General features: G+C 40.8%; 3 protein-coding genes and 1 long non-coding RNA gene across 10 annotated transcripts in view; 1 reads left to right on the plus strand and 3 right to left on the minus strand.

Moving 5' to 3' along the window:
* The window catches only part of LOC124194106 (protein pangolin, isoforms A/H/I/S-like), a 31,388-nt gene extending 26,182 nt beyond the window's left edge, over nucleotides 1-5,206 (minus strand). For 2 of the 4 annotated variants that reach the window (XM_046588149.1, XM_046588147.1), the window contains exons 1-3: nucleotides 3,855-4,945; nucleotides 3,231-3,309; nucleotides 2,011-2,123 (exon numbers count right to left, since the gene is read on the minus strand). In XM_046588149.1, coding sequence (XP_046444105.1) covers nucleotides 2,011-2,123; nucleotides 3,231-3,309; nucleotides 3,855-4,028 — 366 coding nt within the window. In that variant the 5' untranslated portion in view covers nucleotides 4,029-4,945. Of the gene's footprint in view, nucleotides 1-2,010; nucleotides 2,124-3,230; nucleotides 3,310-3,854 lie in introns of all 4 variants that reach the window. The other 2 variants (XM_046588148.1, XM_046588146.1) reach the window with 2 other exon arrangements.
* A 125-nt stretch (nucleotides 5,207-5,331) lies between these two features.
* Nucleotides 5,332-7,322, plus strand: LOC124194110. Its single transcript, XR_006874597.1, has 2 exons — nucleotides 5,332-6,356; nucleotides 6,493-7,322. It is a non-coding gene; the product is annotated as an uncharacterized LOC124194110 (long non-coding RNA).
* LOC124194109 (cysteine-rich protein 1-like) lies at nucleotides 7,277-10,184 on the minus strand. Its single transcript, XM_046588154.1, has 4 exons — nucleotides 9,980-10,184; nucleotides 8,579-8,664; nucleotides 8,361-8,427; nucleotides 7,277-7,782 (listed from the first exon to the last, which is right to left on the minus strand). The coding sequence occupies exons 1-4, from the start codon at nucleotides 10,017-10,019 to the stop codon at nucleotides 7,739-7,741; spliced, it is 237 nt and encodes a 78-aa protein (XP_046444110.1). The 5' UTR covers nucleotides 10,020-10,184; the 3' UTR covers nucleotides 7,277-7,738.
* A 220-nt stretch (nucleotides 10,185-10,404) lies between these two features.
* LOC124194107 (heterogeneous nuclear ribonucleoprotein H2-like) lies at nucleotides 10,405-13,978 on the minus strand. 4 transcript variants are annotated; one of them, XM_046588152.1, is made up of 11 exons: nucleotides 13,838-13,978; nucleotides 13,370-13,434; nucleotides 13,089-13,175; nucleotides 12,810-12,899; nucleotides 12,589-12,747; nucleotides 12,254-12,406; nucleotides 11,905-12,043; nucleotides 11,214-11,455; nucleotides 10,935-11,110; nucleotides 10,752-10,868; nucleotides 10,405-10,685 (listed from the first exon to the last, which is right to left on the minus strand). In XM_046588152.1, exons 3-11 carry the CDS (start codon nucleotides 13,111-13,113, stop codon nucleotides 10,584-10,586), a joined length of 1,203 nt encoding a protein of 400 aa, XP_046444108.1. In that variant the 5' UTR covers nucleotides 13,114-13,175; nucleotides 13,370-13,434; nucleotides 13,838-13,978; the 3' UTR covers nucleotides 10,405-10,583. The 4 variants fall into 4 exon arrangements, with proteins under 4 accessions (XP_046444108.1, XP_046444106.1, XP_046444107.1 ...); XM_046588150.1 differs by having other exon boundaries at nucleotides 10,935-11,131; XM_046588151.1 differs by having other exon boundaries at nucleotides 10,935-11,131; nucleotides 13,370-13,450; nucleotides 13,838-13,948.
* Nucleotides 13,979-14,097: the final 119 nt, after the last annotated feature.

Genomic DNA, 14,097 nt, shown 5'->3' on the forward strand with positions numbered 1-14,097 from the left:
AGAAGAAAAAAGTAAAGGAAGTCTAGGGGAGAGAAACGTGCTAAACTGTTGGGCCCGTCGGGAAATGACACCTGTGTCGTTTAGATCCTATTTTTCTGCTAGATGGCGTTGAGGGGAAAAACAAAAGAAGTTAAGTAGAGAGGAAGAAACATCTCCTGCGGATATTTGCCTGATGATGATGACTACTATACACAACTCAACTCACCAAGTCAAATAGGAGGGAAGGAGAAGCCTCGGGAGAAACAGATTACACACACAACAGCCCCAATGGTATAGAGACCGTGAGGCCTCAACAACAACACAACAGCCCCAACGGGTTTTGACCGTTTCTAATGTGTCCAAATATGACGGATTGGATGAGCTTGTAACAAGGGGGCCCCCCTTTTTTATACACAAGACCCCATGAATAAATACACTGTAGGCTAGCTACTACTACTACTACTACTGACAACTACCTGGCTTGCTACCACCACCTATCTACAACACATTTTTCCACCCTCTTCTTCTTTTTCTTTGAGTAGAAAATTGTCTTGGCCCCTCTTCTTTTTTTAAACAACATCCGGAAAGCGCGAGGGGATCACCACAAGATATGGAGAAGAACCTTTTTCTCTACTGAAACCATGTGACGTCATCCATCACCAACCATTTTTTCTTTTTTTTAATGGCATTGTCAACTGTTAAAGATTTTTTTTCTAGATTGGACCCGCATTGATGAGAAGACGAAAAAAATCAAATTATTTTTGGTGTATAACGACACACACAAAAGAGTCGCTCCCAGTTTCTTCATGCCATTACCGAGAAAAAAAAAAGTTCAAAGTTCAGTGGTTTGGAAATTCAATTATTTCTGTGGAAACAAGGAGGAGGAGGAGGAGGTAAAAGTGGTGGCACCAAAAGAAGAAGAAAAAACCTTCTTCTTGTATATGGCGTGGTAGGTGGCGGTTAACGAGGAATGCGGCGCCATCTTTCTCTTCTTTTTTCTCTGACCACCTTGTGACCCGTTTGGGATGATGGTTAAAATATAAGAAAAAAGAAAAACCCTTTTTCCCCTCGAGGGTTCTTGGGAGAAATGACCTCTCACCCCCGGACCCCGATATATAAAAAGAAGTGTACAAGAAATAGAGAAAAAAAGGTTTGTTTCCTTTTAATCCGGCTAACCCCCCCTGGACACACTCCAACTGGATGCGCGCGATCCGTCAACTTGTTTTTTCTTCCAAAGGGGGGAAATACTCTTCTTGTTCAAATCCGCAACAGGAGGTCCCCAAAATGTCCTCCTCCCATGAAAAAGAATAAAAGCTTAACACGACACAACCCCCTAGAAGAAGAAGAAGATTCTTTTGTGTGTGTTCCAGGAGGGTTTAAGAAAATTAATTACCCTTAAAAAAAGAAATCGACTTCCGAGAAGATTTTTCTTCTTCATTCGAGTGGACACACAATTATTTTATTGAACCATTTTTTCTTTTATACGTTCGACCACACCCATAATAATTTTCAAGTTCCCCCCATCTCGTTTTGTGTAAGAAGAAGAAAAAAGAATTATTCAAATTTTCTTAAAAAATAAAAAAACTTGACCCTTTCTCACCCTCCTCCTTTTTTCTTTTAAGATGATGGAACATTTTTCTTGTGTATCCTCCTCTTTCGACTTTCTGGGTCCCCCCCAAAAAAAAATTCGAGTTGAAGAAAATAAAAATCTCAAAAAAATAAAAGAAGAGGCTATTTGGTCAAGAAGGGAGGAGTAGTCGAGAGGGAGGGGTGATATTTGACCAGACCCCTGTAAAATATATAAGAAAAAACCTCTTGGTTTATATACAAGAAGAACCCTCGAAATAGAAAGAAGCCAGCAGCCCCCTAACTTTTCTTCTTCTTCTTTTTCGACAGGGGGGAAACATCAATTTCTCGCCTCAAATAATCATAAAAGGGAAGAAGAAGTTTTTTCTCTCTTCTCCGGAGGAAGAAGAAGGAGAATAGAAACATCAACATTCCCCAAAATGTTATAAAGAAACTGGGACTTACCATGGATGGCAGGGAGGAGAGTGCGGCCATGCCGTTGTGGTACGTGTAGGGCATAAGGTATCCCATGTTGAGCGGAGAGGCGTGCGATGAGGCCAGCGACTCCAGCGACCGACCTAAACATCAACAATTCCGTTAAGACAACTGTTTTTTCTCTTTTTTATTTCCCAGTTCGAAAAAACGTTCGTATATTTTTCGCTAACGATCAAAATCACACAAACGATTACACAACATCTGGTGTTATTAAAGTTGAAAAGGAAATTTTCAATTGCGACTCACCGCATCGCCAATATAAACCAATACTCTCAACTCCTCCTTATTTCGATAACGAGCTCAAATTAAAACCCCGGAAAAAATTACACACTCCCGGTGGTGATGGTGGTAGCAACCTCAGAAATATCATCATCATCATCATATCCTTGACCATAATTCACAAACGGCACCCCCGCGTATGGTCGAGCGTAACCAGCCGAAACCAAACTTACTGGCTTCACAAGTCGACGACGTCAAACGAGTCTGCGGTTGAATTGTAGTTATATATATATATTATTATTATTATTATTTAAAGAAAAAGTATCGAGTTGGACGAGGGGAAAAAAGGTAAAAAAAAAGAATTACAATCTCCCTTTTCCGGCCTCCTTTTCTTTTCATTATTACGACGACGACGACTTTTTTTCTCTACTTTTAAACCGCAAATAAAAACAACGAAAAGAAAAAAAAAAATACATGTACAGAAAAGAAGGGGGGAGCTGAGCTGCTTCTCCCGGTCGTAAAACGCAATCAGCTTCTAAATAGCCACTTGACTATAATATTTTTTTATTTTAACAGCGACTAGAGAAAAAATTTTCTTTCTTCTCTCGGTTTTTTTTTCTAAACGAACTCGTTCTCATCGAAAAAGAACTTTTTTTTTACTTAGGTAAGTTGCGTCGCCATTTTTAAATGGCCAATCGACGCCGGAATTGAGAGATATGGGTGGTGCCCTGTTTAAATGTTATTAAGCCCATAAGTGTGTGCTATATAGTCCCGTATATATCAGAAACACTTAACTTTTCCCAACAATATGTGTGTGTGTGGAGGGGTTGGTTAACTTTTTAACGCACACACACACCCCCAGCGTGTTCAATGGAGCGTATAACGGAGCCTAAGGCTTCAATACACGAATAACCCCCTTCAAAATGTATTATTATTATTATTCAATACGAGTAGAATAAAAAGCAACTCACCACCAAATAAAGGTCCAGGTTCCGGCCGTAGTGAATTTTTTCCCGTGAAACTTTGTCCGGCCAGCGATGCATTTTTGCTCTAAAAGAAAGAAAGAAGGAAAAATAATGTTATAATATATATAAAGATGTGTGTTTCTTTTAGTGGATATGGTTCGATTCGCTTTGATAGTTGACGCCACATGGGGCGAAAGGTTTTGACACATTCGTGTGTGCTCGCGCGCCTGTTTTCAAGTGAACGACGAGCTGCTAAATTTTGTAACACAACAACCAAGAAGCTAAGAAGAGAGGCATAGAGTGTGACAACGCTGGCATTTCCGGCCGTGACAAACTTGAAAGAACCTTGTTAAAGAAATTCTCTCCTTTTTCTTTCTTTTTGTTTCGAATTTTTTGGCTATTTTTCTCCAGCCGCTAGATGGTGTGGCTGCATCTCAAAGACGAGATAAAGAAGAAAAACCGAAGAAACCCTTGGTTCTAATTTTAGGGGCTACACACACTGTTGTATATATATGTGTGTGTGTGTACACAAAAGAAAGAAGAAGAAGGTTTTTCTATGTGTGTGACCCAAAGTTTCCCGTCGGAATATTCGACCCAAAAAATTGAAAAATCAGGTGGAAAAATGTTTACCTGTGATTCTCCTTCGGTGACGAGACTTGATTTGTCTTCAGTCAAGGAATCGGATTGACGTTCTTCGGCGATCAATTTCTTTTCTTCTTCACATTCTTCATCGTGTTTAAAGACTTTGATCTCGTCGGCATCGCCCAGATCGTCACCGTCGCTGCTTCCGTTCACGTGCGGCATCTTCTTCGTTCGTTCAGGAAAAAATAAAATAAAAAAAAACCACACGACACACACTGTGAACGCGGACACACGAGGGAGTGTGTGCTCGACGCTGTTTTCCCAACTTTTTTTTTTTTCGTGATAATAAATCCAGGCCTAAACTAAAGATAAGATGATAACGACTGCATCACCATTCATTGGCATGATGGCAGCCCTTTCACAGCGCCATTTCACGCGCTCTCCCGCGCGAATACACACACACACACTCACACACCACTACACTTACACACCCACAATGCGGCCTCGGTGTGTTGCAAAAATTCAAAGTGTGACCCGATAGTTTTTCAGTGTGTTTTTTAAAGATTCTTTGACGTATAATCTCGCGATATCCAAATAGAATCCACTTATCACACTACACACATACACACACGCACAGGAGGAGGAGGAGGGGTGAGCTTGCTTCACTTGTTACGTTGTTTAGCACTTGGCACCAGCACAATTTTTCTTTTTTTTTTTAATTTGGAGAGACACACACGACGACACAATCCGACAGTCAGTTGTTTTTGTCGACAAAAAAAGAAAAATGGCCACACGGGTAGAACAAATAAAAATGATTTTCTTGTTGATGGATGGCAAAAATAAGTTCTTTTTCTTTCAATTGTATGTGTGTGTGTGTGTGTGGTGATGAAACAAAACTAAAAAACTTGTCCCTGTAGGATCGTCAGCACAGGACGGCCATCTCGTCTGAAAGGCCCAAGTCGACTGGTTGCCAGTACTCAGACGTGGGATAAGAATTGGGAAAATTCAGAAAAATGGGTAAAAATTCGACGCACTCTGGTGGTCAAGACGTTCAACTTTGGTGTGTGTGTGTGTGCGAGAGGGCGCGCGCGTTAAGATGTGACTGCGGGGAGCGCACGCCTTTAAAAAATAAATTCTTTTTTTCTTTTTTTGAAAAAACCCTCGGCTTCCTCTTTCCTACTCTACACACACACAAGTGTGTAGCGCAGTGTGTGTACGGTCGGCTTTGGAAGTTGGTGCGGCGGCGGCGGCGGCGGTAGTAGCGGGCGGTGAATGCGACTAGTGGCGGCACAGCTCTTGGAAAAGGGGCGGCGCGTAGTTTGGTGTGTGTTGCGGCTCGTGTAGAGACTCGGAGCCCCGTAGCCGAAAAAGGCCCGACACACTGGGCTAAAAGTCTTGGTGCTGTGCCGGCGCACACGCAGTCCAACAGCGGAGAAAAAAAACAAATGAAAGACACACACACAAAAAGTGGGTGGTGAGAAGTTGGAAAGTCTCCCCTTGGGGCGACAAAGCCGGCCAATCACACTCGCCGCCGTTAGATTTTGGCTTTAACCACCCACCCACCCCACAGATTCGAATGCGCGCGCTTTCAACACACAGACTGACCTTAGCAACACCCAATAGGGTGGTGGGCGGGTAGTTTTATCGGTCTCGCGTTGGCCCTGACCTCTGGTTGAGAAAATGCGCACCAGAGTTCTTCTTCTTCTTGTTCAAGAAGAAGAAGAAGAAGAAGCAAAAGAAAGAAGAAATAGCCTTCGGCGTGGCTGGCCATTTGATGTGGGGGAGTGGCAGGTCCACTTTGTTGAGAAGGGTGGATTTAACTGAACAAAGATGGAGGAGGAGGAGGAGGAGGAGGGTTGGCTCTTTTGGGCCTAGACCAAATAAATGGGAAACGAAAACAAGAAAGAGAAAAAAAAAGTTTTGAAGAATGGAATGGTCAAAGAGGAAATGGTGGACAACAAACCACCACCACCACGTTTCTTTTTACAACCAGCGATAAAAATGTCTCCACACACAGTCAACTTTTTTCCTTCGAGTAGGGAAGAAAAAATATATATTTAAAAAAGAAATCTCTCTCCCCCTCTCCTGGAAAAAAAGAAAGAAATTCGAGTCCCTTTCACGCTAACCCTCCCCACCTGACCCAAAGCGCATAACCAAAATGGGAGAAATTGGAGAGGGGGGGGGGGGGGGGAGTCCAAGATGGCGCGGAAATTTTTTCGCGGTACAAGAAAGAAGAAGAAGAAGCCTTGTTGAGGAGTATTTATAACACTTCCAGCAAGCACCCTTTTCTTCTTCTTCTTCTTCTACACACACGGGCGTATTAGTAACACAACACACCTGGCGCGGTGATCAGGTTGCCTTTGAGCAGCGCACACGTCGTCGTCCATCCTCGTTGGCTAATTTGATGGATTTGACACGGCGGTAAAACGAGGGCCTAATGAAACCTCCTACTCTCTTTCAACCGCCACCTACTACCGTTTGAGAACCAAGTCCATCGATCAATTCTTCAACTTGATTGACCAATCGCTCTGTTATTATTACATTATTCAAGTGTGTGCTGTATCATACAATTCTTGCAGTAATTGCAGTTGTAGTAGACTTTACAAATACCTGTCGGTCAATATTAGCTCACGCAACTGGAATCGAAAATTCAAAAGTCTTTTTTTCTTTTTCTTATTTCCAAAAGGAAAAATGAAACCGGCTGGTGGCTATTATTTGCTTTATCTCACCCGACCGACTGACAAGAGAGACCGACCAACCGGATATTTATTTAACCATTTTTTCTCTCTTTCTTATGTCGAGTGTGTGTGTGTGTGTCGGGCGTCTCTGTGTTTGGCACGCTCGTCGGGAGAAAAAGTGACAACAAGAACAAACAAGACAAAAAGGAATGCCAGATTTTTATATTTGTATTTTTATTCCTCTTTTCTTTTTTTCTTGTCTTGGAAAATCATGGAAATACAAAACAAAAATACGGAAAATGGTTTTTTTCCCTTTTTCTTTTTTCTATGTATGTGTTTTTCTCGGTCTGTCCGGCAGCTGGTTGCCGTTGGCGCGGTCATCAAATACACACACGCACAGGCCAGCAGAGAGAAACACACCAAACAGATTCTCTGATAATGTTATCAGCAGCCAGAGCCCCTGCACTGCCGTATATACACACAAGGCAACAAACATGGGGTTCTCCTATCTCTTTTAGACTTTTCGAGCTGTGTATATAAGTTCGTTTCAGGTAAGGCCACAGCAGAGATTATCAATGTCAGGTGATGGATCTTTTTTCTCTTCTTTTTTTGTTTCTACCACTGTATAAACATTGCGTTTTTATTTTTATGTGGAGAGAAAAGAGAAAATTCGTAGACACACCTAGTTGGCCATTCCACACCTAGATGGCCATAGCGCTCGGCGCCCAAATTGATAATAAATTCCGGTTATAAATTGTTTTTTTTTTTTGTTTTGTTTTCAAAATAGCATTGTTATTAGTCGAATAATATATTATGCAAATACAAATGGTGAGAATCACGTGTTGTTTTAACTGTCGGAAGCGCAAGGAATTAAAATTTAATTAGAAAAATCACCAGCCAAGTGGGAAAAAAAAACTGGGAGAGAATGCCGTTTAAGGAATGTCAAAAAATCAAACATAATATTGTATAAATAGGAATGATTGGAATCTAATCAGTTTTTTTCGGCTCTCTCGCGCTCACACCACGCCGGCCGCTACGTAAAAAGAAGTGAAGGCATTTTTTTGTGTTTTTGTTTTTTTCTTCCACCGTCTGTAGATGAAGAAAAAAAAGAAGCTTTGGCTATGAATAATAATAATAATAAAAGTTGGATTTTTTTTGTTCGAGTCGTCGGTTATTTTCGGAGGGAAGAGCTGTACCGTGCTGCTCGACAGATGTCGTCAAGCGGCCCATAGTTTTTGAAGATTTTGCGACCCTTCACTTCTTGTAGACGTAACTCTCAGCGCCACCGCGTCCGAATCCTAAAAAAGGTGAAAATTGAATTTTAAAAAACAAAATCCAAAAAAAAAATATTAAAAAAAAAAAAACAGAGACACAAAACAAGACGTATTATATAGATATTAGTCTTGTGCCAAATTCCCGACTGACCAGTATGTGAAATTCTTCATTAAAATAGTAGCATGTTTCTAATTCGTGCCCAACAGGTTTGTCTCTTTTTTTTTTTATTATTTGAAATTCTTCTTTTTGATATTTTTCAAGATGGAAATCTCGACTTCTCCCGCACCAGAAAATCCACGTCTTTTTTCTCTATAGCTACATACATAATATGCTGCCTCTCCAATCTCCATCCATGAGGAATGGGATGCATAAATATCCGTCTGACAACCCGCCGTATTTTGTTTTGTTTTGTTTTGTGAATGGGAATGAAAGTTCTCGGTAAAAAAAGATATACCCGTTTAAAAAAAGAAAAAAAAAAAAAGGAACAAGTGAGCTAGCTGGTGGTTGTTTTGATGAATAGCGGGTTGGGTTTGTTGTCTAACTTTCAAACGACTTCAAAAGGAGGAGTTGGGTTAGTTTTTTTGGTCTTGAATTCTCTTACCTCCAGGACCGAATAGGGCCGAGTAGCACGGGTTGTTGCAGTAAGGCTTGCCTTCGTGTTCAGCGTGCTGCGTGAGTCCCGATAAAAGTTGTGATGTTGTTATTATAGACACACATAAAGGGAAAAGAGAGAGAAACCAGAATTTTTTGGGAATTAAAAAAAGTTTTGTCTCCAATTAAAGAAGAACCCCCCATCATTTGTTTTATGTATTTTCTTACCTGACCAGGAACCAAAGTTTTGTTGCATTTTTCACATTTCAGACAGAGCCCATGCCAGTCTTTGCCCAAAGACGTCTTCCTCTCGGCTGGAAAGAAAGAAAATAAAAAGGAATAAAATGAAATGAAATTATTAATGAACGAAAATCTAATGCTACTTTAATCCATCAAAATGCCTTAAATGGGTTTACATTGATAAACAACACGATCATGATTCATAAGACTAGCCATCAAACTGTCCACTGGAGAAAATGAGCAAGTCAAATTGTCAAAGTCTGATTCAGAATCATCCATTCCGTCCCGCATAATCTATTCTTGATGGCCCCACTGAATAGTCTCTCCCTCCTTCTTGCCAGCCGGACCATACATGGTCAAACAAATCTTTATTTTATTTTCTCGTTTTTAAAAAAAGAATGATAAAAAAAAGGATCGGCAGCGCCACGGGTGTCTTTACTGAGAAACTCGATGTAAATGGGCATGAAAACGCCGAAACCAATGAGCCGACAAGGCGCGGACCGGCGTGAAACACCCAGTTTGAATTCCACACACACAAAAGAAAATAAATAAAAAAAGGTTTTCCCTTCTTTATTCTTCTCGGAAATCATAGGCCCGTCAACCGCAGGTAGATAAATTTTCCAGACATGTTAAACGATACCGTAACAGATCGACATGAGCTAGACATTGACTCAATTGGAGTGTGATGGATGACGTGGGTATATACACTGACTGGGCTGAACCCCTCGGTACTTGAACTCGGCTCTCAGCATTTCATAAAACACAACAACTTTACAGTCACGTTTCATTTTTTTTTTCTTTTGCCATCGGGACCCGATGACATCAGAATGACGCATATCCATTTTCTATTCATTATTTCATTTCAAGAAGTTTTTTCGTTCCCTCATTCCGTTGCGCAACAAGTTGATGGGGAGTAGAACAGAAGAGAAAGAATAGAAACAATAGCTTGGGTGACCTTTAAAGGGCATATAATAAACATCACATTCTTCTTAGCCTCATCCATCTCTCGTCTACTACCAAGAAGCTTCTACCCAGCAAGATTTTTCTATATTTTCCTCGATCCAATCAAGATCATCAGCGAAAATCTTTCTTCTTCAGACTCGGACAAGAAACATACACAGTCGCATTCTTTCAATTTAACAGGACAGTTCTAAAACCATTAATCTTCCTACTGTCAACGCGATATTATCTCGGTTCCCCCTGCTGCATCGCACACGCACTCTCATATTTAAGACAAAAACAACAGCTCTCTCTACGGTAGCAGCCAGCGTGAACCCGACACGTAAATACAACACACACACGATTATTCTTCTTATGAAAAAAAAACTAAAAGAAATTTCTAAATGAAAATATGGATAGGTGAATAATAATATAAATCGCTCGACTTACCAAAATAAACAGGTTTTTGGCATTTCGGGCAGTTAGGCATCTTGGTGGAATGTTTTCTTTTTTCGTAGCGAATGGGAGAAGAAACAACGGCGTGTAGACGGCAGGGCTCGAACCGGATGACAAAATAGAAGGATCCTATACTCCACGTTATATACCCACAGCCGGACACGGTTTCCCAAGCCCTCTTATGGGTAGTGCCGGGCGCAAAATGACGTAATGTCCTCAATAAGCGCCACGTCTTCTCCCGAATGTTCGTAAAAAAGGGGCTCCAACCAACTGCAAGGCTCGTTCGTTCCGTTTCAAAACATGGAAATTTCCGTTAGAGCGTGGGCACGTTCCCTCATCAATCAACTAAATAACACACCGCAACGAGATAAGATGGCAATAAAGATAAAGAACCTAAAAAACCTGACGTTCCGGGATAATTTACGTTAAATGTGGTGAGTGTGTATTACTTAGACGGAATGCGTACAAACGACTGAGCCACAATGTTTATATGAAAAATAGGGAAGGGACAAATAGATTAAACCGACGAAATCAAAATTCAAATTGTGTATGCATGTGGATAGAACGAAAGGGGTTTACTTGACCATAAATAGGACAATCAATTGTCGTAACCTCCTCCGTATGGTGGTCCGTAGCCGGCAGGACCGGCTGTCGAATTCAGGAACAGTTCAATGTAACGATGCTGCATGTTACATTTATCCTATAAAACCCAAAAGTATGAGTTAATGTTGCATTAGCTCAAAGAAAAAGAGACAATTGAACGTACTCTGCTCATGGCCCGGACAGCGTCTTCGTGAGTTGCAAATTCGACATCAGCTTCACCCGAAGCGCGGCCTTGTTCGTAGCCTATATGGATAGCGACCGGATGCAGCGGATGGAAGAACTGAAACAATGAGATAATAAGGTTTACAATCTGAGTAACACGATCCATCAAGTTCTCAAAACCTACTTCGGCAATATCATCCTCAGACGCCCTGAAGGGCAATCCACGCATGTGGATTCTGTGTCCAGATCCTTCATCACCGTACAAGGTTTTCAACGTACGTGGCCGCTCAAAGTTTTGCTCCATGTATCGAGGTGGCCCACCTCCGTTGCCCCAATCCCCACCACGCATGTAGGGCTCTTCTGTAAAATTTCCATAATAGCCTTTAACAAAAAATTGACTTGAGACTATGCTAATAATCACAAAATTTAAATTGTACAAAAGGGGCTCACGGCCAATCCTCACCTCTTCGTCTCATGTGCCCTCCTCCTCCATGACGCATCTGACCTGGACCACCACCGCCAAAACGGTCCACGTTCCTGTCATAAGGACTGGGTCGACCACCTCCATACCTGTCTCCACCTCCTCCGCCATAACGTCCTTCATGCGATCCGCCTCCACGGCCTCCGCCACCTCCTCCACCGCGAGGAACGCTGGCAAGAGCGGCACGGGCTTCACTCAAACTACTGCGGAATATCTCAATATACCTAAAGTGGCGGAACAAAACAGTATAATGTTACCAAAAGTTAACAAGAAAGATGAGAAAAAAATATCAAACATGGAAGAGAAAATAAAGCAAGCCTCTTTAAACCGTAACCACCCGGTAAGTCAGCTCGCAGCCAAGTTGGTCAAGTGCAGAAACAAATTTTTGAGAAGAAAATTGATGATGATTGTCTGGAAATATTTTTTTTTTTTTACAACCAACACGAATCGTGATTCACCACACACCGACATGACGAGAGAATCCGTTGTTCGAAATCGTCCCGTCCCACCCTCGAGGGGGATGGTGAAAGATTAGGAAAGCTTTTTTTTGTTTAACAATAAAAAAAACACAAATTGACATGACGTACACTTTCTCGAGACTAGCAAAGTTCAATGGAAACGAAATGAGGATTATAAGAGGAGAAAAGGGTTGTTTATGTTTAGAGGTTCCCACCTGTGCCCGATCTTTTCCTTGTGTTTCTCTAGAGCCCTCTCAGCTAGAGCAGAAGTTGCAAACTGAATATACGCTTCGCCCGTGCTCCTCCCAGAATAGTCCGTAGGTAGAGTTATTCCGTTTGGCACTATCTCCAACCCTGCCCCAAAATGTCATCACACATCAAGTTTGCACTCACAGTAATAAAACGGTCGGGAAAACCCAATCCGCTGCTTTTAAGGTCCAACCGATCCTCAGCCACAGCGAAAAAGATCCACCCATTATATCAATACGAAAAACAATCCCAACTCCATCACGAGGGGAAACAATTGTAAAAATAAAAACAAGTCCAGAACTTAGAAATATGTACCAGTGAAGAACTGAGCAATCTCCTCCTTGGAACAACCAAATGGTAGTCCACGCAAACGGACAAAACAATCATCATCAGATGACGGGGCCGCCGCGTTCGGTGGGCCAGATCGTTTTACCATCCATTCCATTTCAGATCGTTTGGACCGGAAAACTGCAAGAAAAATGAGTTGAATGAACAAAGGAACATACACATAACCTTATGCAGTATAAATTAATGCGTATCAGTGGTCACCAAAGAGTTAATATCATAAGTTATCATTGGCCTGGACACAGAAATTTTGTGTCATCATTTAATTACCTAGTCACTAGCTTAAGATTAAGATTTTTGCATACCTTCAATGTAACGAGGACCAAGATGTTCATTGTGTTTTGTCAGAGCTCTTTCAACATCTTCCTCACTAGTCAACTCTAGGTAACCTTCACCAGTGGGCCTTCCCTCCCTGGTGTAAGTCATGTGGATCCCAGCAGCACCACCAACAATGTTTGAATCCTCTGAAACCATAATGCTTCCAGTTAAAAAAAAGTTAACTGAATAATTTAACCTAGTACCTTACCAAAAAATTTAAGGATGTCATCGTCAGTGACTGCCCATGGCAATCCCCTCAAACGCACCACAAATCCATCTTCTTCAGCCATCACTTTCTCTGAAAAAGAAATTTTAAGATAAGCAACAGTACTAATCAACATCTATATATACAATTACACCTGCAAGACTCAGAGTCATGCATGTCTAATAATTTATTTGACCTCATGTGCAACATTGTGCTATCAGAAAGATCGATCATCACTGCCTTGTAGATGTAAAACCAAAGTAGATGATTGAATGCAATTACCTTTTTGCTCTGAAACCTCAGTCATTCAGATGTCAGTAAATTGTTCAACAAGAACAATAAGGATATTGTTGTCAATAGATGTGAAACCTGCCAACAAAAAAGATCCAATTAATGGCAAGTCACTAAACCATCTAACAGTCTGAAACATTATAAATCTGTTCAGAACCATGCATGTCTAATAGTAAGGTAATTTTCATTCAACAAATATTGCAGATCAAAAAGTAAAATCATCACTACAGATAGTTTATACGCTGTTAAATAATGCTGATGAAATAAAATACCTTTGTTAAGGGTGCAACTGTCCTAATATTGCGAAACTGAGCCTGGTATGGATCAGTAAGCAGTCCTGAAAAAAGGAACATCTGTAATCAGCACGAGTTTCAACATTAAAAGTTCCTTTCCTATCTTAGTATATTAAGTGCCATGCAATATTACTTTCTAATGCTAACTATGATTCATAAAATTGCATCAGAATGCCACAATAAAATGTAATATACTTTTAAATCATGGTTCAACAGCAATAGCTCGATAATTGTTATCTGTTGAACATGGCATGATTCAGAAAATTTGATAATGAAAATGGGGTTTCCAACAAGTTTTAACATGTGGATTCGACGCAATTTCTGAAGGACGCCCAGAACTAGGCCGAAGCAAAATAAATGAGCCATTTTCTTTGAAACCATTAATACAGAACTAGTTAGGAACAATTTCTAAATTTAACGTGAAAATTGATAGAAATCTATACTTACAGATTTATAGACACTATACAATGCCAGGTCATAGGCTTCCCCACGCCAACGCCAATGTGAATGTAAGCGTGGTTTCGTATTAGAGACGAAGAGATACGTGAACCGGTCTATTTTTCAAGGGGGGGGGGATGGAAGGAGGGGAAGGAACTTATGCCACATCGACAAACTTAATTAATGTTGCAAATATGATATTAAATAATATCATTTATAACTCTTTTAAATATGTATATTAATTTTCATTTATTTAGTGCTAAAGAATT

Source organism: Daphnia pulex, chromosome 5, assembly GCF_021134715.1.
Source record: "Daphnia pulex isolate KAP4 chromosome 5, ASM2113471v1".
NCBI lineage: Eukaryota > Metazoa > Arthropoda > Branchiopoda > Diplostraca > Daphniidae > Daphnia > Daphnia pulex.

Coding starts and splice junctions, on each gene's coding strand:
- LOC124194109 (XM_046588154.1), bottom strand. CDS start 10,019: ATGCCTAACTGCCCGAAATGCCAAAAACCTGTTTATTTTG. Junction 8,428..8,578: donor AAACTTTGGTTCCTGGTCAG/GTAAGAAAATAC, acceptor GGACTCACGCAG/CACGCTGAACACGAAGGCAA. Junction 7,783..8,360: donor GGCCCTATTCGGTCCTGGAG/GTAAGAGAATTC, acceptor CACCTTTTTTAG/GATTCGGACGCGGTGGCGCT.
- LOC124194107 (XM_046588150.1), bottom strand. CDS start 13,113: ATGACTGAGGTTTCAGAGCAAAAAG. Junction 12,748..12,809: donor TGACATCCTTAAATTTTTTG/GTAAGGTACTAG, acceptor TTATGGTTTCAG/AGGATTCAAACATTGTTGGT. Junction 10,869..10,934: donor CTGAGGATGATATTGCCGAA/GTAGGTTTTGAG, acceptor TCATTGTTTCAG/TTCTTCCATCCGCTGCATCC.